The 23,016-nt window shown below is 39.9% G+C and overlaps 1 protein-coding gene and 1 pseudogene across 2 annotated transcripts in view; one reads left to right on the top strand and one right to left on the bottom strand.

Moving 5' to 3' along the window:
- Nucleotides 1-2,300: 2,300 nt before the first annotated feature.
- The window catches only part of LOC308501504 (uncharacterized protein), a gene marked incomplete at its 5' end in the record, with an annotated part of 33,536 nt that continues 12,820 nt past the window's right edge, over nt 2,301-23,016 (bottom strand). The window contains 2 exons of the mRNA XM_081058038.1: nt 2,301-4,050; nt 6,853-6,959. Of these exons, the coding sequence (XP_080914164.1) occupies nt 4,037-4,050; nt 6,853-6,959 (121 nt within the window). The 3' untranslated portion in view covers nt 2,301-4,036. The remainder of the gene's footprint in view (nt 4,051-6,852; nt 6,960-23,016) is intronic.
- On the top strand, nt 18,356-19,278 carry LOC308500995 (S-formylglutathione hydrolase-like; annotated as a pseudogene). Its single transcript has one exon. The product of its transcript is annotated as an S-formylglutathione hydrolase-like (transcript).

Here is a 23,016-nt window from a genome sequence, read left to right as displayed (position 1 = left end):
ATAGAGTGTCTCAATGCCAGGCATAGCTGTCCTTTTTCCTGGGCTTGTACCTAGATCTGGGCTGAATGTATTTTTGACAGAGATAGGGTCTCCTTTTGAAGAGAAAGCCCCTGATGGAGGCTTCTCCCTCGCCACTGATGGCATTAGTTAAAAGATCACAGTGACTCAGTGTGGTGATAGGAATAAATGGCTGGTCTACATAATTTCTATATGAGAAATATCAGCAAGTGCTAAATGGTATTCAAGTATCCCTGGAGGAAGAGGTTAGGAGCTGGAAATACTGGGGATAAAAATATACCCAGTCTAACATCAATACGCAATGTTAACATTATTAGAGATATGTATGATTCCAAGCGGAACTCTCCACTGCATTATGGTTAATTTTACTACAAAACTTTTTATTGCTGTCAAGTTAATAATTGTTTTGCATTTACTTGTTTAGTGTTCTAGGTAACCATCACTATTTAATCTTTAAACTGAAGTATAAATCTCCTCTCAGGATGTTCAAACACATGAGCGATGTATATGCTTTATTTGTTCTTGGTTACATCTCATCTGAGTCCCTCTGTCTTCCCACTACCCTCTGAACTGGCTCTGCTCCAGGCTTCTGCAAGTGTTTTTATGCTAGATTAGTTATATTTTGGGGTTGGGAGTACTAGATTGGCTAAGAATTACTCTAAAGGAAACTGTCTTGGGGTATGTGCTAGTGTAGACTTTTTTTCCTGAAGAGATTGTATAGCCTCAGTTTATACAGGGAACATTCTCAATCATTTAACCTGATCAACCCCCAACATTTTTAACTGGTAGTCAAGTAGATCTGGAAAACAAAGATGGCTGGCAGGATCTCAAAGTGGAGATAAGTGAACACAGACCTGAGAAAAAGAAGCTATTATTGGTGCCCTGACAATAGCCCTGGCCCATGCTCTATGAGGGGGCTTGAACCCACACCAGTCCCTGGCCAATCACCCCAAAGGGGCAAGTGTAGTGGGAGCTCTGGCCTAGGAAGGGAGCCACAGTATTAGCTGAATTCCTGAGGCCAGATAAATAAATGGGGGGCTATGGATTAAAAATGATCATGTCATGTTGAATAGTTGTTTCGTAGTTTCCTAATTCCTTAGTCAACTATTCTAGAGCATGTCCTTTCAAATGAGGGTGGCAAAATCTTAGACATTATAATGATTTGTGGACCTCCAAAAGGCCACAGTCCATAATCAGATATACAGTATATCTGTGATATTAAAATTTTATGGGGAGGGGGGTGATTTGGAAACTTCATCTAAAAAGAATCCTTAGCAGGGCAACAACAAAAAAAGGTTGAGAAGTGCCAGTCTAGAAAAAGTTGGTTTTGATTACTGATCTCTTCACAGTATACTTAATAGATTTTATTTGATAATTCAAATTTGAGTCAAATGGAAAAGCTGACCATTTTCTGTTGCATTTATGATTGGAAAAATAATTTCTACAAAGCTGGCCTCAGATTAATTAGTACCCTTTAATAGTCATGACCGAGGAAGTGGAGGTAGAAACAAGGACCCTGGGGTTGCCTATTAGTAATTGTCCAGGTTTATAAACACCAGAGCCTAGGGGAAAGCTTGTATGTGAAATTTACCCAGCCATAAGATGAGAAATGAGCTGTACTTGCTTCCAGGACCAACTTCGCGGTGAGACTACTTATATTCTTAGCTGTTGCCTGGAATAACATCTTAGTACTAATGAATGGAATCCTTCTGTGATAAATTGTGGATTCTGTGGGTGTGACCTAAGGACCCAAAAAATCAACTATACCGCCACCTTTGAAAATATTATCGTAAAAATTGACTGAGGACAATTGTGCATAATCAGCTGTCAGAGGCAAACTTGGGAGCCCTCGGGTAAAAGATTGGGTAGCTTGAATCCATTAATTGTGAGAAGAGGTCAAGCTGTGCTCAAACCACAGAGGACAGCAAACTCTTTCTGTTGAGGGCCAGATAGTAATTGGCAAGTGTGATGTTTACCGTTGAGATGATGAAGAGCCTAGACACCATATTGAACCCACAGAAAGGTATCCTGCACTGACTGGCATGCTCATACTGCCAGCTGCAGGCTCCTTCTCCATTTATGTGGAGAAGGCTTCTACTTCAACGGAGGACCATGAGGATGACAGCCATGCCCTATGGATGGCTGAGTAGCAAGGCTGGGACACCTAGGTCCCCAAGGACCTGTGAAACAGAGTGACTAGGTCAGCCCCAGGCTGCCCATCTTAGCTGTTACATAAAATTTCCTGGGGCTGAGAGATTGGAGAAAGAGGCTGACAATTCCATCATTACATTAAGAGTTTATTAAGGGAATTTACATATGAGGTGGCACAATTTTGGCAGTGGCACGATGACATAGATACCCTCTCCACCTTCCACCCCCAGACTCTGTGTTTTATAGTAAAAGCAATGAGTGTACATGCTGGGAAAGGAATGTGTGTTTAAAGGGGAGAGAGATCACCAGGTGCCAAGAGGCTCTGGCACCAGAGCTGGTTAAGAATCATAAGGTCAATGGCATCTTATTCCAGAGGCAAAGCACAGAGTTCTTGTGTACATTCACACACTCGGGGTGGGGAGCAGGGTCCAGGCTTCATCCAGGAGTCAAGACGGTGGATTAGCTTCAAGACGGAGTCAACTCTGTTCTCGCACTCCACCCCTCTAATCCAGCTCTTACAATCTCATGCGCCCACCACTTCCACGATGTTCCCTGAGCCTTAGAGGGGGCACTCTGAGTGACACATTATATTAATTTTCGTTCTGCTTGCAGGCAGAGACTGCAGCAACATAGAGGTAGCAGCAGGCTATAACTAATATAAAACAAAAGATAAAAAATAACTTTTGTCACCATATCCCCCAAGATTGAAACCATGACGATAACCATTGGGAAAAAGAAAGTTCAGCGTTTGACAAGATGCTTATCTGCTGATGTGTGTCCTGTAAATCAAGGGTGACGTTGCCCGAATTCTGAGAAATGTATACACAACACTGGTTTTTAATGATGACATAAGTCCCACCTTGAGCAGGTGTTAAAACATCCAGTGCCAGGTAATTTTGTAGCACATCTTTCCTCATGTAAACCATTTCTGTGATAGTCAGTGAGATGCTCTGGAAGCTGTCGTTCAATGTACACTGGCTATAATTAGTTGAAGCTTCTGTATGCCAAGTGTTGTCTTCAATATCCAGGGAAAGCACAGAAATAGCTGCATGGTGGTCATACCAGCGGAAAACACTTCTTGTCCACCTACTAGCCAAATGGGTGTAATTTACAGGTTTAGTAATTGTTTTAATCCACAGTCTCTGTGCCCAAGGAAAACCTAGGGTGCATCGCTCAAGCCAGTCAAGGGGCAGCCATGGCCATAGGTTGGAGCCACAGAGCCATTCTGTCCCATTCAGTGCCAACCAGGCAATGCCAGAACGCTGAGACCAGTCAGTAGCAAACCAGTCCCTGGTTTGGAATGTAATGACATTTTCATATTGCTGTCTAGGAAGCCAGGCCATTTGTCTGGTACTATTAGCCCATGAATCATGTGTGTGGTTGGCTTGTTCCCAGCATAATGGGGCAACTTGGCTAAGATACCCTGTAGTGGGTGTGAGCCAGATGAAACCATCCCAGATTTGCAAAGAACCTTCCGTGTAGTTCTGGGATGTGATGGCGGGGAGCTTGACTTTTGTTTTTTGTAACTGAGAGGTTGTAAGAACAACCACCTGTTTCTCCGTGGCATTGACAGAGAAAGGGTTGCCATGTCTTGTGTCATTAAAAGAGGTATTTATATGCCCATCGTATACATCGTCTTTAGTAAACCCAGTGTTAAATGTGGTGCTGTGGCTTTGAAGAGCCTTTATAAATACCTGTAATTCTAACCAATCAGGTTGTATGGGTGATACCCACCATGACAGGCCGGACGTGCTGGAGAATGGCAAGATGCCATAGATCCAGCATACATCTTTGTGTAAGCGGTCACCATAACTTTGAGCCCAATGTAGGAAAAAATTCACTTGTCCACAGGCAGGGAGGAACAGCATCAGGAACAAGAAGCTATGGGCAAAAATACAGATGTTTAGTGGGTACTTGGTGGGGTAGGTTGTCCCCTGAAATCACGACAACAGCAGTAGCTTCATCCTTATTAGTTAAAATGTATGCAGCTTGTGGATTTGGGGCAGGCAGGTGCATACCAGACGTGTTGCCCGAGGGACAAGGGTGCCAGGATTATTTGTAATGTGAGAGGGGTGGCAAAAGACCGTGCTAAATGGCCTGTCTTGGTGCCCTTTGGTATTGGTTTCTGTACATTGTACTGGTACACAGAACATTTGCGCCCAGACTTCAGCAGTATCAACAGGGACCACTTTAGCTGGCCTGGACACTTCTTACTCTCTGGCAAGAAATATCCTATCCCACCTGGGGGAAGTTGCCAATCCAACCCCCACTCAAATGTCCCCTCCCCTGGTTTGACATCTCAAGGAGCTCTGAACAGCAGCTGACATTGACCCCTTTTTGGCTCTGGCACCTGGGCATCAGGCCGTAGCTTTTTAACAGAAATGGTCAGTGGAACTACCTTTATAATAGTTCCAAGGTATTGGTTGGGAGCCAATCCCGTGCGTACTGGCCCACTTTATTTTCCTAACACCTCGGCAGTGACCTTTGCCCACCCATGCAAGGTAGAGGATTGTCAAAGGGAAAACAGCTGTGCCTTTAAAATACCATTTTTTCATTCAATCAACCCAGCACCCTGTGAGTTATAGGGTAAATGAAATCTCCATTTTATGTCTCTCTCCTGGGTCCAATCTTGGATATCACGTCTGATGAAATGCGTACCCCAGTCACTGTCAAGGTACCGAGGTTAGCCATCCATAACACTAAGTTGTTCTAAGCCCTCCATTGTGGCTGTTCAGTTTGGTCTTTTGCAAAGAAAGGCTTGTCACTGTCCCACTGCAGTATTTACAAATATGAAGGCCTATTTCTGTCCTTGGCTGTCTGGCAGAGGTCCCGTGTGACCTACCTGCCAGTCTTTTACAGGAATGGATGCTTTGTGTATATGTCCTAGTATGAGTGGGATGCCACTGGGCACAAGTGAGAATACGCCAGGCAATTGGTTACTGCTGCCACTATGTATTTCGGCATAACGGCGGGGGGGGCAATCCAGCCCCCTTCATTATCTGCCATCCCACCTGGGCACTCCAGTGCCTGCATGCTTGTGCACCCAATCTGCCAGTTGTTTGTAAGGAAGCCAGTGTCCTGATCTTTCCTAGTACATCAGCCTCCCTGTTTCCAGTCAGACCAGTGAGCTGAGTCAGGCTAGAGGTTGGCTCCTATAACCTCTCCCAGGTTTCCTGTCACACTGTAGGCTCCCACAATGGCTTTCTTAGTACTCGCCAGCTATCTCCTGCCTATTGTGGCAGCCAAATCACAAGACTCTTAAATACAACCCAACTGTTTGTACAGAGGAACATAGGTCATGGTTCGTGTGTACATACCAGCTATGTGGCTCTTACTTTTGCCCACTGGCTATTCCCTTTCAAATCATATGGTGTCTGTCTGGGATTGTATGGTCACCGCCGTCCCATACACAAGGATTACCTCGGCTAGACCTGTCCACATACCATGTTTCTTCTGGAACGGGAACCGTGCCTTCTTTCACTGATGAGGGCATCTCTTGTGGGAGCTCTACAGTGGGGGCTGGAGTGGTCTCATAATACACTGGCCCTAAAATGGTATGTAACCCATTGCCTACTGCTGCAAATATGCCTGCCATTTCTGCAAGGTGGGGGCTTGGGCAACAGCTAAAGCAAGTCTTGCAAAAAATCCTTTTACCCAACCTTTAATTGGGAGGCCTGTCTACACTGTCACCAGGAGGGCAGCAGAGATATTTGTTGCAATGCTTTATACACTCCTACGACCTGTTGTTCAATGGGGGAATAACGGGTTTCAGCACCCTTCCATAATTGGGACCAGAACCCATGGGGGATGGCTTTCCCTTGTTCAGTTTGCCATAGGGTCCAACTAGCTCCCTCGGGGCTTACAGTTCCATCCAAAGACATGAGTGGGGGGAACTCAAGGCCTGTGCCTGGGCTATGAGGATCTTTGCTTTCTCAAATCCAACTTTCTGATCACCCTCCCAGTGAGTGCCTTTCTTAAGCAGTTGGTATAATGGATACAAATATTGAGTCAGATGGGGAATAAAAGCCTGCCAGGATTCTAATGTTAGGTAGAAGTTAGAAAACGTAGGAGGAGGAAGGGTAGATGGGGGTCCATAGTGCCTACAGAAAAAGCTTGTAACTAGCTTTGATTAACTGCCTCCAGCCACATATCTGTTTTCACAACAACAGATGACAACAGGTGGTCTGGAGCAAGATACAGATCTGAGTCAACAGACCTCCACCCATCTCAGGAGGTCACACCCTCCAGTGGAAGAGCATGTACCACTTTTCCCACCAAATCAATATGTAACTCCCTCACTCCACCCAGCAAACTATAAATCCTTGAGACAAGAGCTCTCTCGCCCCCTCCTTTTTTTTTTTTTTTTTTTTTTTTGCACCGGCTGTCTCTCTGGCCCTCAAGCTCTATTGCCCTCCCTCTCTCCCCCTTTCTCTCTCCCCTTTTCTCTTTCTGCCCCTCCCTCACCTCAGCTAGGCCCATTCTCTTCCCTGAGAATGTATCACTAATAAACCCTGCTTGCATATTAAGCAGTTTGCTGACCTTTGAGTCTTCACTGCGTCACCAGGAAGAACCAAGACTCCCCTAACACTGAGGCCCCAAAATCTTCATAACCGTTTCACTATTTTAGGTGTGAGAAATGCCGTATCTTAGCAATGGCAGTACCCAGTATGAGACGCATCTTACCGGACCAGGTGACCCCTAGGAACTTTACAGCTGGGCTTGGGCCTTGTATCTTTTGTGGGTTGATGGCCCATCCTCTGGCTTGGAGGTAGGAGGGTGTCCAGGTATTGCTGTAATGATCGCAAATCTTCAGAGGTTAGCACCACATCATCAATATAATGAAACCACTTGACATTGGGAGGGGATGGTCATAGATACAAGTCTCTAGCAATCATCCCATGGCATATGGAAGGCCGACCCCAAGTGGGAAACATGTTTTCTAACAGTTTCCTTGCTACTGTGAGAGCATCAGCCTGGCAGCAGGAGGACGCTTCAACCCATCTGGAAAACATACAACAGCAAGAACGTATGGGTAACCCGTACTAAGTGGCAGTGAATGAAGAAGTCTAGCTTAAATGCACTATGGTGGATGAAGAAATGCAAACACTTAAAAATGGGGTTTGTCCAAAAATGCAAAAGCAGAATGGACTTCATCCACATGTACCACAATCTTTACAGATGTTGTTGCTGCTGCCTTTTTATGAAAGTCAGCTTCGGCTTTCAAATATAGAAGGTTAGCTTTTAGTATTGAGAAGATTCAGTTTTCTTAAGTAGTCAAAGACCTGATTAAGACAATGTAAAACACAGCGTAATATCTTATCAGGAGCAGACCCATCGTCCCAGAAAATTTTGTCCTTTTTAACTGAGAGAACGAAAACCAAACTCTTAATTTTATAGCATCTGACTTTTAATATTTAAGTCCACTTATTTAATTAAATCTATTTTAATCTTAGTACGTTACCAACAAAACCTTCATGAGACTATAAAGACATGTTTGTTTCAATTAAACCAACAAACCTAAACTAGCTTTAATATCAAATATTTTCTCAGATTGCACAATCCTGAAAAGCATTTGGATTAGTTTCTCTATTTCTAAGAATTTTACAATACCCAAACTCTACAAACACTTAATTTTTAAGCCAATTAAACATAGCCTTTTACAAGTTAGCAATACCATCCAGAGGTAGAAATACCAAACACAACATATGTATAGACCCACATGAACATACAAACAGATGCAGAGACCTCCTGGCTTTCATAAAAAAAGTGGGATCTGTTTAAAGGACCTTTCCTCCCCACAACCTTTATCAGCCAGTCCCAATGCTAACAGAGTTGCAGACATTCTAAAATATTTTCCTCGAATTTTCCTCAAATTTTCTAACCCTGGCTTCAGCCTCTAGGTGGCCGTCAGTGGCCTACCCAACCGCCCACAAGAGGGACCAGACTACAGCTGCAGCCACCAATATTTCTGCCTACCTCAGTGTAGTTCCTCAAACAACTGCATGAGACTAGCCGGCCTTTTTTGGAGTGTCCCCATGCTCATGCAGTGCTCCACGTGTATGTAGCAAGGGGCCACCCCTTTCCACATGGAAGCAGACGGCCAACCAGGGATTTCCACCCAGGATGCCCCTTTCCCAAAGCCCATTTCTTCGGTCTCTTGGCTGACTGGCCAATGGTTCATCCACACAGACCCAGGGGAAAGCCCCGAGACTGAATATCTACCTCTCTAAGCTGAAGGCAGCAAAAAGACCAAAGAAAAGGGCCTTCTACTCCACTCTGGTAATCCATAGAGTTGATTAAAGGAACTTACATATGAGGCGCGTTGGCAAGATGACATGGATATGCTCTATGCCTTCCACGCCCCCAGACTCTATTTTATAGCTAAAGGCAGTGAGTCTACGTGCTGGGAAAGGAATGTGTGTTTAATCTCTAAGGGGAGAGGATCATCAGGTGCCTGAGAGGCTCTGGCGCCAGAGGTGGTTAGGAGACAGATAATGTCAAAGGTGGCTTACTCCAGAGGCGTAGCACCGAGTTATGTACATTTCCACGCCCCGGGGCAACAAGGGGCAGGTCTGGGCTTCACCCAGGAGTCAAGATGGTGGATTAGCTTCAAGGCAGTCAGCTCTGTCCTCAGTTAGGACTTCCATGCAGGAGAGAAAACTCTCCTCTCTCACGTAGGTTATTGTTATTTTGCAGCTGAACCTAATTCTAAGTAATATAAATGTAATGAAAAATAAGCCAGTGTTACAAAATTACATTAGATAAAGTAGAATTGGGAGCTAAAATGATAAGTAGTCAGACAGGCAGTACTTGATAATAAAAAGAACAATCCCCTCCCCCACCAAAATCGTGAAGTTAAATGCACTTATGCGTATATACATATATACACACACATATTTAAATAGACTTCACTTTTTAGAGCAGAAAAAAATGAATGGAAGGTACAGAGATTTCCCACATGCCCCCTGCCCCACACATACACAGCCTCCCCCACTATCAACACCCCCACCAGGGGGTACATCTGTCATAGTCAATAAACCTACACCGACACATCATCACCCAAAGTCCATAGTTTACTAGTGTTCACTCTCGGTGTTGTGCATTCTACGGGTTTGGACAAATATAAAATGATGTGTATCCACCAGTCTAGTATCATACAGAGTAATTTTACTGCCTTAAAAGTCCTCAGTGCTCTGCCTATTCATCCTTCCCCTCCATGCTAACCCCTGGCATCACTGATCTTAGTTTTACTGTCTCCACAGTTTTACCTTCTCCAGAATGCACATACAGTTGGAATCATACAGTATGTAACCTTTCCAGATTGGCTTCTTTCACTTAGTAATATGCATGTAAGCTTCCTCTATGTCTTTTCATGTCTTGATAACTTATTTCTTCTTCATGATGAATAATATTCCCTTGTCTGGATGTATCACAGTTTATCCATTCACCTTTTAAAGGACATTTTGTTGTTTTGAGGTTTTGGCAGTTCTGCATACAGTTACTATAAATATCTGTGTGCAGGTTTTTGTATGGAGGTAACTTTTCAACTCCTCTGAGTAAATGCGAAGGGGCATAACTGCTGGGTTGTATAGTAGGAGTATGTTAGTAAGAAACTGCCAAACTGTCTTCCAAAGTGGCTGTACCATTTTGCATTTGTACCAGCAATGAATGAGAATTCCTGTTACTCCACATTCTCACCAGCAGTTTGGTGTTGTTAGTATTCTAGGTTTGGGCCTTTCTAATAGGTATGTAGTGGTATGCCATTATTGTTTTAATTTGCATTTCCCTGAGGACATATGATGTGGAGCCTCTGTTCATATGCTTATTTGCCATCTATATATCTTTAGTGAGATGTCTGTTAAGGTCTATGGCCTTTTTTTTTAATCCAGTTATTTGTGTCTTATTGTTAAGTTTTAAACATTCTTTGTATATTTTGGATAACAGTCCTTTGTCAGATGTGTCTTTTGCAAAGGTTTCCTCCCAGTCTGTGGCTTGTCTTTTCATTCTTTGACAGTGTCTTTTGCAGAGAAGAAATTTTTAATTTTAATGAAGTTCAGCTTATAAATTATTTCTTTCATGGGTCATGCCTTTGACATTGCATTGAAAAAGTCATCACCAAATGCAAGGTCATCTAGATTTTCTCCTATGTTATCTTGTAGGAGTTTTATAGTATTGCATTTTATATTTATGTTGGTGATCTATTTTGAGTTCATTCTTCTGAAGAGTGTAAAGTTTGAGTCCAGATTCATTTTTTTTTGCATGTGGTTGTTCAATTTTTACTATTTGTTGAAAAGACTATCTTTGCTCCATTATTTTGTCTTTGCTTCTTTGTCAAAGATTAATTGACCATATTTATATGAGTATATTGCTGGGCGCTCTCTTCTGTTCCATTGATTTATTTGTCTATTTTTTGGTCAATACTACACTCACATGATTACTATGGCTTTATAGTGTGTCTTAAAGTCCAATATTGTCAGTCCTCCAACTTTGTTCTATTCCTTCAATATTGTGCATGATATATTTTTGTATACTCTTATCAGACATGATAGCTCAAGTGTACTAAAAATAGTACTAGAGTATAAATATACAAAAAGTGACCATGTATTATGTCCTAAAGCTTATTCTTAATTGCAGACAACAGAATCTACTCAAACTAATTTGAACAGAAAAGAATTAAGAAGATGTAAGTAGTTCTTGATTCTCCAGCACAGCCAGAGAGCCAGGCTTATAAACCATGTAGCCAGCATTGAAGTGGCCAGGGCCTGTACAACCAGGAAAAATGCCTAATTACATCATGGTATGGCCTTACCAGAAACTTCACTGCCATTGCCTCTCCACCTGCACTCTGCACCTTTTACAGTTGGTGGAAGCTAGGGAAATCAGTATCTCTCCACATTCAAAAAGCCACCAGCCCGCAGAACTTTATAGACTCTCCCACAACTTTATAGAGCAAATAAGCTCTTACAAATTTTTTTAGAGAACAGAAAAAGAGGGAAAGCTACCTAACTCATTTTATGAGATTAGTATAACTTTGGTAGCCAAACAAATACAGAAATAAAATTATAGGCCAATCTCCCTTATAAATTAAAAATAATTAAATTAAAAATTTTAAAACAAATTTAATACTATATTTGAAAAACAAACAAAACACATTCATTATGACCAAGTAGGGCCTTTGGGAAACACCAGGTTGGGAGAGGTCATCTAGTGTATAGTGAAGACAGAAGGTTCTAGAACCAGTGTGTCTGATACTTCCTAGCTGTGTGACCTTGGGCAATTTGCCTAACCTCTCTTTGTCTTGGTTTTCTCACCTATAAAATGCATGTAATAATAGTTCCTATTTCATAGGATTATTGTATAGGTTAAATGAGTGAAATAAGTCAAGAACAGAAAAGAGCCTCAATTAATTGCCATCTCATCAAATGCAATGGATATAGAGGCCAATAAAGAAAGATGACACACAAGACTAACATCAGGAGCAGAAGCTGGCCAAGGACGACAAGAAACCAGAAACCTCTTTCCCTCGATGGTTAAATGCCAACTTAGGGGTAAAAAGATGTCACTCTGGGATGGGTAGAAGCCAGAATTAACTGAGTTTTGAACCTAAAGTGACAAAAAAAATTACTGAATTGGACTGAATTTTCCTGAATAGGAGCAATCAGTTTTACCTGAGACAGAATAGGGGCTCAAAGTCAGAGATCAAATTGAGTGATACAAAGTACGGTTATATTTTATGGTAGCACTCCTGAATCAGGGCTGTGAACAGGGCCAGCTACATAATTTGCAGGGCCCTGTGACAAATAAAAATGCAAGACCTTTGTTCAAAAAGCAGGAATAATATGCTATTAAAGATACTAAAAATATAATGCTTTTTCCTTTCTTCCAAATCTTGACTTGTCATGGTATTATTTTTTAAATTAAATTGATTGGGCTAACATTGGTTAATAAAATTATACAGGTTTCCAATGTACAATTCTATAATACATCATCTATATATTGCATTGTGTGTTCACCACCCAAAATCAAATCTCCTTCCGTCACCCACATTTGATCCCCTTTACCTTCTTCTACCACCCCTCTCTCTCCTTACCCTGTGGCAACCACTAAACTGTTGTCTGTGTCTATGAGTTCTTGCTTGTTTGTCTTGTTCATTTGTTACTTTCAATTTTATATCCCACATATGAGTGAAATCATATGGTTCCCAACTTTTCCTGCCTGCCTTATTTCGCTTAGCATGATAATCTCAAGATCCATTCACGTTCTTTAATTTGCTATTTATTACTGTTCTAAGCAAAGAAAAATTACAAATTTAAATGATTAGCATGAATTTTATTCATCTTCATATTGTGCAATGTCAGTTTTAAATGCAAATTTAAGAACACTTAACTCATATGTGGAATCACTGAAATTACCCAATTCATATTTCATAGCTCATACATGAATGTGTTTTGCTCCTAGCACAACAGTGGGAACACTGCACAAAACTAACTTACGTGGCTTTATTTCACTTCATGAAATAAACCAACACTCTTCTTCCCCTTCAACTTAATGGTTACTAAAGAAGAATTGAAAGAAAAAGAACTATGGATTGCCCTCTTTCCCTTTCATTCTCTAACATCACTGCATTCCTATCACACCTTATACTCACTTTGAGTCTTGCTGAAGATCCATGCATCACAGGCCCCTCAGAAGTCAGCAGGTATAAGGAGGTTCAGTGTGGGAAGAAAAGATGGAAAGCTACTCATTACCTAGAGAAAAGAGTTTGGGTGGAGTAATGAGAGTAGAAGCCACATTAAAAACAGTAGAATTGTGAATGGGAGGTGAAGATATAAGGATAGTAAATATTAACAAGAAGTTTGCTTGTGAAGGGCAAGGAAGGACAGCATCTAGAGAGGCATGTAAGGTTTTGAGGAAGGCTTTGTTTTTTAACAAAGGCAAGCTCCTATTTCATAGGATTGTTGTGATGAGTAAATGACATAATCCATATGAAAAGTTAAATGTCGTGTCTGGTACATAGTATGCACTCAACAAACATTAGCTTTAAAAAAAGGATGAATTAGTCTGACTCTCTCCATTTTATATAACTGTAGGTGTGCCAAATTCCAAACTTTCAAACACTCCATTAAATGACTTCACATTCAGCTAAATGGCCACTTTTACCTTTCCTTCTGCTAAGCAGATTATTGATGAAACCACTCAGGCAAAGGAACTTGCTGAGGTGTCTAGAGTACTAACCAACAGAAGCTGAATAAAATATTTAAAATACTTATTTTTTAATACAACACTTATTTTTTATCCTTATAATAATTACATACTCTGCCCTCAGCATACCTAATGAATACAGGGAACCACCCTTTTCCATCCCCAAGTCAGTATCTTTTGGAAAACTAGCAGGCTTAGAGCCTAAACACCATGATGTGAGCGCCACCTACTGCTGAGAAACTTAAAGGCACTCTCAGTTCTAATATCCTGATTTGGTTCAAGGTATTACTTATGCCAAAGGTCCTTCATAGGGATGAAACTTCGATGATACTTATTTCAGTTAACTAGTTAAAAAGTTAAAACTTGAAAAGTTCCCTTTAACTTTTAACTAGTAGTTAATTAGTTCGCTGGCCAAATATTTCTGCACACTCCCTCCTTTAATTAGAAAGCTCTGTCTTTTAACTAAAGAAGTTTTAAAATTTAAAATTTAAAATTATTTTAATTGTCATGGTTTAAGTGATTGGATTTCTACGACTACCACAAGGTCTTGCATTTATGAGCTAGAACACAAAACTTCAATTTCACTTTCATTGATCACTTTTTTAAAGAGTTTTAAAAAATTTATCTCAATAGCGAGCAACAATATACAAATATAATTAGATGTTAAGTGCTAAAGTGGAAGTCTATGTGAAGTACAATCAGGAAACAGATGAGAGAGAAGTTAGCTTTGTGTGCATAGGTGACCTTTGAACTACAGAATATCAGAACAGGTAGGAACTTATTAATTTGTCCATTCCATATTAAGTGCCTACTGTGTGTGTCCAAGGATAACTAATACAGTGTTCATCTTATGAAAGAGCCCACAGTCTAGTAGGAGAAGCAGATATGTAAACAAATTATTTCTCCCCTCCTTCTTTGTATAAAACCAGAAAAAAAATTGTTAATTTGGAATAGAAATATAAACGTCGGGAGCCTCAGATACCCATGTATACAACACCTAATGTAAAGCACTATAATAGGAATAAGTACTGATGTGAAATGGTAACATAAAGGTGACTTGTACTGAAATGTGAGTTCCTTAAGGGTAAAACATGGTCTTACTTATTTTGTAACCCCCGGGCATAGCAGCCAATTAAGGCTGGTTGAATTGTGAGGGAAAGAACCAAGAACAGTTCACCAAGAAGATTAAGCTGGGTGTTGAAGTTAAAAGGGAGTTGTCAAGGTTCATAGGTGGAGATGGAATTGGGAATAAGAGGCTGAAGAAGGGTGTCTGAGGAAAGGATCTGGTATGGAAAAAGACAGATTTGTGAAACAGTATAGCCCATTGTGGAAACTGCAAGTAGCTTAGTATATTTGGAGTACAGGGTGGAAAAAGGGAAACAGTGGAATATTAGACTGAAGAAATAAGAAAAATTCACATGGTGTGTGTGTGTGTGGGGGGGGGTGCTTGCACGCCATATATAGGAGTTAGGACAATTCTATGCACAGATATGTGTGTTAGAAAGACGTCACTAATGATAATAGAGAGGATGGAACAGAGTGGGAAAGAGACTAAAGAGAGAATTATTGAAATGGAAGATAGGACTGAATAAATTACTCAAATTACAGATTAGAGGCCAAATACATGAAAAATATAAAGAAGAAATTAAGAGACATGGAGGGTAGAGTTAAGACAAGTTTATTAGGTATATTTTCTATCTTTAAGGCCTTTACCTGCTGTATAAAAACCACCCCAAAATGTAATGGCTTAAAACCACCATTTTATTTGCTCACAATTCTGTAGGTTAAGAATGTGGGCTAAGCGTGGATGGGTATTTCTTCTGCTCCACGAAGCATTGGCTTATGAAGTTGTATGTCAGATGGTGGCTAGTGTTGAAGAATCCAAGATGGATGCTCAAGTTTGATGCCTTGTGTCACGTGGGGTGTCAGGCAGGGTCTCTGCTCCCGCTTCCCACATAAGAATGCAGAATATGGTGAGGCCAAAAAGGAACACCCAAGGAGCCATAGATAGGGGAGTCATACCACTATATTCTCACTGGCGGCTGGGCCAGAGACACAGGAAGCAGGATTCACACAATCTGCAACCCGCCATGCTAACTGCAATCCACACTTGCTAGCTCAGCCACCATCTTCTTGCTTGCCCCCATTTTCCTGCTAGCATAGCCACAGCAGTTATATTAGTAGCCAATGGCCCACTGATTACAGCTGATGGCCAACTAGTCACAGCTGATGGCCATCCAATCACAGGTGATGGCCATTTACTACCTGAGACAGCACCTTTGCACGTGAGGCCGAGAGACTGGAAACTGCACTCCTGGCTCTGTCCCCACACCTTGGCAAGGCTGACTAGAAGACTGGAATTTTTTTGCCTCTCTACACATGGTTTTCTTTATGTAGCTATTTGGGCTCCCTTTAAGGGTCACTCAATCCCAAGACAGAGTGTTCCACACAGCAAAGGAAGAAGCTGTAAGTCTCTTAAAGACCAGTTCTGAAAATTGTAAAGTATCACTTCTATAATATTCTATCGGGCAAAATATGTCACAGAGCCATACCAGATTCAAGAGAAGAGCAAAATAGAACTCATATAAGCTACTTAGGGTTTTTAATGGAACTTTACAAGCTGATTCTTAAATTTATATGAAAATGTAAATACCAAAAAAGACAAAAACATTCTTAAGTAAAATGGGGTATAAGGAGTCACCCTACCAGATATCAAGATTTATTTCAAAACTATAGTAATTATACAGGTAATACATCAGAAAATTCATAAACAGACTCATATATATAAACTAGATGTATGACAAAGGAGTACAACAGAACCCTGGGTAAGGATGGACTGGGATAACTTCTTATCCATATGGAAGAAATAAAATAAAATTGGGTTTGTATCTTAAATCACACACAAATATCAATAAAAGCCAAATGTAGAAACTTTTTGAAGAAAATATTGGAAAAAAATATTTGTAGCCATATAGAAAAAGATTTCTTCGACCAGATGAAAAAAAGCAAAACATAAAGAAAAAGACTAATAGCGCCACAGAATAGAGATCCAAGATGGCAGAGTAGATAAACATCGTGCCTGCATCCTTCCATAAACACATTAAAATTACAACTAAATTATAGAACAATCAACCTGGAGAACCATCAGAAGTCTAGCCAAACAGAAACCCTATAACTAAATAAAGAAGCCACATCAAGACTGGTAGGAGGGGCAAAGATTTAGAACAGGCCCCAAACCTCCCTGTGGCAGTTGAGAATCAGGAGGGATATCTTGGCCATGGAGGTTACCCACTAGAGGAGTGAGGGACCCCAGCCCCCCACACCAAGCTCCCCAGCCCAGAGTACACTGGTGCCAGGAAAAGGAGCCCCCACAGCATCTGAGAAACAGTTGGGATTCTGACTGTGGGTGGGACAGAAGGCTGTGGGAAATCCAGACATCCTTTTAAATGGCCTGCACACAGACTCACTTGCTCACAAGCACTCACCTTAGGCTCCGTCGGAGGGACGGTGACTCAGGAGGCCTTGAAAATATATGGTGGTGGGGGAGAATTGAGGTGTGTGGCTGCAGGGGGAGGATTGGAGGACAGTTGGCATTTTCCCAGTGAGGGGTCCTCCTCCCATCCATATGGTGGGTGGGTGCCATCTTCCCTATGTTGAGCCCACCCCCACAGGCCAAATCTGAATCTGATTGGTCTGATAAACTCTGCTGCTCTGCCCTGCTGACTCAGCTGGGACCCCACCACCACACCCAACTCTCGCTCAGCCAGAGGCAGGTAGCCTCTTCCGCATTACACTCTTTCTTATAAAACAGAGTCCACAGGTCCCAGTCAGGCAGCGACTGGCCTTGGTGTGCTCTGAGACTTTTGCTGAGTCACTCCAGGCTCAGCACCAAACTAGTGTGTACATTAACCTGGTGACCACAATTCTTCCCACTCTTGTGACTCCCTGAGACCCTGCCTCACCCAACTCACATACTGCAGGAGGCTTTATCAGTGGCTGAACATTAAGGGAGCTGACGGGTGGCAGCAGACTTGGGGTGTCCTGGCTTTTTGCAGTTAGCCCAGGCTGGTACTCGTGGCAGACATACTTGGCTTGAATAACTATGGTGTACCCCTGAAACTAATATCGTATGTTAGCTATATTTTTAATAAAAATCTTTAAAGAAAATAAAAAGACTAATAAGTTTGACCATATTAAAATTAGGAAAATCCATTAAAACAAAACAAAACATAAAAAGAGTGGAAAGTAAGTCTCACAGGTTTTTTTTTTGGTGTGTTTTTATAAGCTAACAAGATGAATTCAAATTTACATGGAAATGCAAAACACCTCTAGAAGAGTTAAAATAATTTTGAAGAATAATAACAAAGTCACAGGACTGACTACTTTTTTTTTTAAAGACTCATTACAAGGTACAGTAATCAAGATAATGTAGTATTGTTGTAAGGACAGGTGTATATTATAATAGAATCTAATGGAGACTAGAGCCACACATGTATATATGGTTAATTGATTTTTAACCAGGTGCCAGGTTAATTCAAAGAAGAAGTTATAGTCTTTTGAAAAAATGATGCTGGAATATCTATATGCAAAATTGGACAACCTCAACTTTTATCTCATACAACATACAAAAATTAACTTAAACTAGAACTAAATATAAGAGCTAAAACTATAAAATTTCTGGAAGAAAACATAGGAGAAAATCATTTTACCTTAGGTTAAGCAAAGATTTCTTAGGTACAATACTAAAAGTATGGACCGTAAAAAAAAAAAAATGATAAATTGGAACTCATCAAAATTTAAAATTTTTATTTTTCAAAAGACATTGTTAAGAAAATAAAAAGGGAAACCACAGAAGGAGAAGAAATATTTGCAAACTATATCTGATGAAGACTTCTATCCAGAAGATAAAAAGAAGTCTTGGCAGCCACTCCAGGATTATCTATCCTTTGGTGCTGACAAAAAAGCAGCAATTGGACAGGAACTAATTCTCTACAAATTTTAAAGAGATTCATCTTCACTAATGGGAAAAGCATGGAATTGAAACAGATTTCCAGCTACAAGTGCTTTGGGGGATTGCAGAAAGTTTTTGAACATGACACTGTTGAACTGAACTGCAAAATGAAATTTGCTATCTACTTACCACCAAAGGCAGAAGCTGGAAAATGCGCTGCACTATATTGGCTGCCTGGTTTAGTTTAACTCGCACAGAACAGAATTTTATATCAAAATCTGGTTATCATCAGGCTGCCTCAGAAGACAGCCTTGTTGTCATTGCTCCAGCCTTGTTATCAGGCTGTCTCAGAATACAGTCCTCGTGGCTGCAATATTAAAGGAGAAGATGAGAGCTGGAGCATCGGCACTGGTGCTGGGTTTTATGTGGATGCCACTGAAGAACCTTGGAAAACCAGCTACAGAATGTACTCTTATATAACGGAGGAGCTTCCCCAACTCATAAATGCCAATTTTCTAGTGGACCCCCAAAGGATGTCTATTTTTGGCCACTCCATGGGAGGCCATGGAGCTCTGATTTGTGCTTTAAAGAATCCTGGAAAATACAAATCTGTTTCAGCATTTGCTCCAATTTGCAATCCAGTGCTCTACCCTTGGGGCAAAAAGGCCTTTAGTGGATATTTGGGAACAGATCAAAGTAAATGCAAGCCGTATGATGCTACTCATCTTGTGAAGTCCTGTTCAGGTTCTCAACTGGACATACTAATTGATCAAGGAAAAGATGACCAGTTTCTTTCAGACGGACAGTTACTACTTGATAACTTCATAGCTACCTGTACAGAAAAGAAAACCCCTGTTGTTTTTAGAATACAAGAGGGTTATGATCATAGCTACTACTTCGTTGCAACTTTTATTGCTGATCACATTAGACATCATGCAAAATACCTGAATGCATGAAAAACTTCAGAAAACAGACTGTCTTCAGGATTACAAAAATTGTAGTAAACAGAAATGCAGGGGAAAAAGATTTCAAAATACTGTATTTTGTAATGCTAAAAATGCTTCACTCTGTAGTTACATCACCTTTTAAATAAATATATGAAAGCTGAAAAAAAAAAGAAGTCTTATAACACAACAATAGGAAGAAAAACAGACTTTTTTTTTAAATGAGCAAAAGACTTGAACAAAAACATCATTAAATAAAATATTCAAATGGCAAATAAGCACATGAAAAGATGCTTAGCATCTTTAGTCATTAGGAAAATACAAAATAAAACCACAGTAAGTTACTGTTTTATGTGTTCTAGTTAAAGGAAAAATAAATTTGACATCAGGTGTTGGTGAAGATGAAAAGGACCCGAAATTCTTGTACATTGTTTGTGTGAGTGTAAACTGGTACAGACACTTTGGAAAACAGTTTGCCATTATCTGGTAAAGTTAGAATATACCACAGAGAAATAACTGCACATGTCCATCAGATGAGATATACGGATATATGTTATAATAGGAAAAAAACTGGAAATAATTCAAATGCTCATTGACAGAAGAATGGATAAGTCAAACAATATAATACTACAAGATAGTGAAAACTAAATTAACTATGGCTACATGCATAGTTAATGCTTTAACTGAACTCCTCAAACAAATGCTTTAACTGATATTTATAGAATGTTCCACCCCCAAATGACAGAATAAACATTCTTCTCAAGTGCACACGGAACATTCTCAAAGATAGTATGGGGATGGCTGGTTGGCTCAGTTCGTTGGAGCGCAGTGCTCACAAAACTAAGGTCGCCAGTTTGATTCCCACATGGGTCAGGGAGCTGTGCCCTCCACCACTAGACTGAAAACAACTACTTGACTTGGAACAGATGGGTCCTGGAAAAACACACTGTTCCCCAATATTCCTCAATAAAAATTAAAAAAAAAAAAAGCAAGTCACCCTTGAAAAGGTGCTTTCCCTCATTTAAAAAAAAAAAAGATAGCATGTTGGGACACAAAACTATTCTCAATAAATTTAAAAAGATTGAAATCATACCAAGAATATTTTCTGCCCACAGCATTATGAAGAAAACTGAAAATAACTACAAATATGTGGAGATTAAACAGCATGATACTGAACAACTACTGGTCAAAGAAGAGATAAAAGAAGAGGTCAAAAGATACATAGAGACAAATGAAAATGAAAATACAACATACCAAAAATTTTGGGATGCAGAAAAAGCAGAACTGAGAGGGAAATTTATAACATTATAAGTCTACCTCAAGAAACAAGAGAAATTCCAAATAAACAATATAAAATTATGCCTTGAAAAACTAGGAAAAGAAGAACAAAGCCCAAGGTGGTAGAAGGAAGGAAATAATAAAAATTAGAGGGGAAATAAATGAAATAGAGAGGGAAAAGACAATAGAAAAAATTAATAAAACAAAGAGCTGGTTTTCAAAAAGATAAAATTGACAAACCTCTGGTTAGACTTATTAAGGAGAAAAAGACTCAAATAAAAAAAAATCAGAAATAAAAGAAATGTTATTTAAGTTTGATATTTCCTTATAGCTTTCTGTGTGAATGATCTAGTTATTACTGTGAATGAGGTATTCAGGTCCCTACTATGGTATAATTGTATTTTTTTATCAGTTTCTCCCTTTAGATCTTTTAGTGATTGCTTAATATAATTTGGTGCTCTCAGGTTGGGTACATATATTGATAAGTATTGTGTCTTCTTGATAAGTTGTCCCCTTTATCATTATAAAATGTCCAGTACTTGTCTGAAATAAGTACTGCTACATGACTTTTCTCTGGATGCCATTTGCTTGAAGTAACGTCTTCTGAAATCCCTTCGCTTTGAGCATATGTCTATCTTTGGAGCTGAGATGAGTCTCCTGCAGGCAATGTATAGTTGGGTCTTATTTTTTAATCCATTCTGCTACTGTGCCTTTTGACTGGTGAATTCAGGCCATTTACATTTAGGTTGATTATTGATATATGAGAACTTACTAGAGCCATTTTATCTTTTGTTGCTCTGTATCTCCAGTATTTCATTTTCCTCGTGATTTCTTTCTGCTATTTTAGTCTGGTGGTTCTCTAAGATTCTTTTTTGTTCCCCCCCTCCCCTTTTTTATGTTTTGTGTCTTAGCTCTGGATTTTTGTTTTGTGGTTACCATTAGATTTGTGTAAAATGTCTCCTACATACAATAGTTCTTTTCTTCTGATTACTTATCTCCATTCACCTGTATGCGTCGTTTCTTTTCTTCCTCCCCTTTTATGATTTTGTTGTCACAAATTCTCTTTTTATGCTGCACATTCATTACCAAATTGCAGTAGTTAGTTATTTTAAACGTTTTTTATCCCTTAAACTTTATGTTCTAATTAAGTGCTTAATATCCTATTCTGAACTACAGTTGCAGTTTCCTGCTTCTGTCTGTATGCTAATCATCTTACTCAAAGTTTTGTATACTTTTGTCTTTTTGTTTCTGGTAAAAGAATTCTTTTCAACACATCTGTAACCCAGGTCCTATGCTGGTAAATTCTCTCAGCTTTGGTTTGTCTGGAAAAGTCTTTATTTCTCCTTCATATCTAACATATAACTCTGATGGATATGTTATCTGTGACTGATGGTTCCTTTCTTTCAGTATTTTGAGTATTTTCTTCCACTCTTTCCTCACATATAACTTTTCTACGGAAAAATCTGATGATAATCTAATGGCATTTCCTTTGTAGTTTACAGTCTTTTTTTTCCCTTGCTGCCTTGAGAATTCTTTCCTTGTCATTAATTGTTGACAGTTGGAATAAAATGTATCTTGGAGAAGGTCTTTTTGTGTTGATATAATTTTGTGTTTTGTTAGCTTCCTTTATTCTAAAGTACAGTTCTTTTCAAAGGCTTGGGAAGGTCTCATCAATTATTTCTTTGAGCAGGCGCACTGTTCCTTTATTCGTCTCTTCTTCTGGCATACACATTATCCTTATGTTGCTCTTTCTAATGGAGGCAGATAGCTCTCATAGAATTCTCTTTTTTTTTTTTTAAGGAGGGCGCAGCTCACAGTGGCCCATGTGGGGATCGCACCAGCAACCTTGGTGTTATTAGCACCACGCTCTAACCAACTGAGCTAACAGTCCACCCCGACCCCCCCCCCCATTTTTTAACTCTCAATTCTCACTCTTCTTCCTCCTGAATCATTTCTAGGTTTTTATCTTTGAGCTCACTAACTCTCTTCCCTCTTGTCTGCTCTATTTCCAATGTTCTCTAATACATTCCTTATTTCATTTGTTGAGTTCTTTAGCTCCAAAATTTCTGTTTTGTTCCTTTTTATAGTTTCAGTCTCTTTGGTAATGTACTCCTTTTGGGCATTAATTTTATTCCTGAGCTCATTGAGCTGCCTTTATGAGTTCTCTTGTATCTCACTGAGCTTCTTCATGGCTGCAATCTTAAATTCGATGCCATATAAGTCACAGTCTTTCATGACTTTGAGTTTGGTTTCTGGAGACTTTTCATTTTCTTTTTGTGCTCCCATGTTGCCTTTAGTTGTTCCTGGTATTTGATGGATTGTTTCTCTTTCTAAGCGCTTGAGGTAGTAAACTCTTTTCTTGTTTAGATACTGTTTTGCTCTTAAGAATTCAGCAAGTTGATAGGTAAGATACTTTCTTTTGTTTTCCAGTAGATAGTGTTATAGCACAAGTTTTTGTTTTCTCTTAGTTGC

The sequence above is a fragment of the Rhinolophus hipposideros genome (genome assembly GCF_964194185.1).
Source record: "Rhinolophus hipposideros genome assembly, chromosome: 8".
Classification (NCBI taxonomy): Eukaryota; Metazoa; Chordata; class Mammalia; order Chiroptera; family Rhinolophidae; genus Rhinolophus; species Rhinolophus hipposideros.
This window is presented reverse-complemented; position numbering and strand designations above follow the sequence as displayed.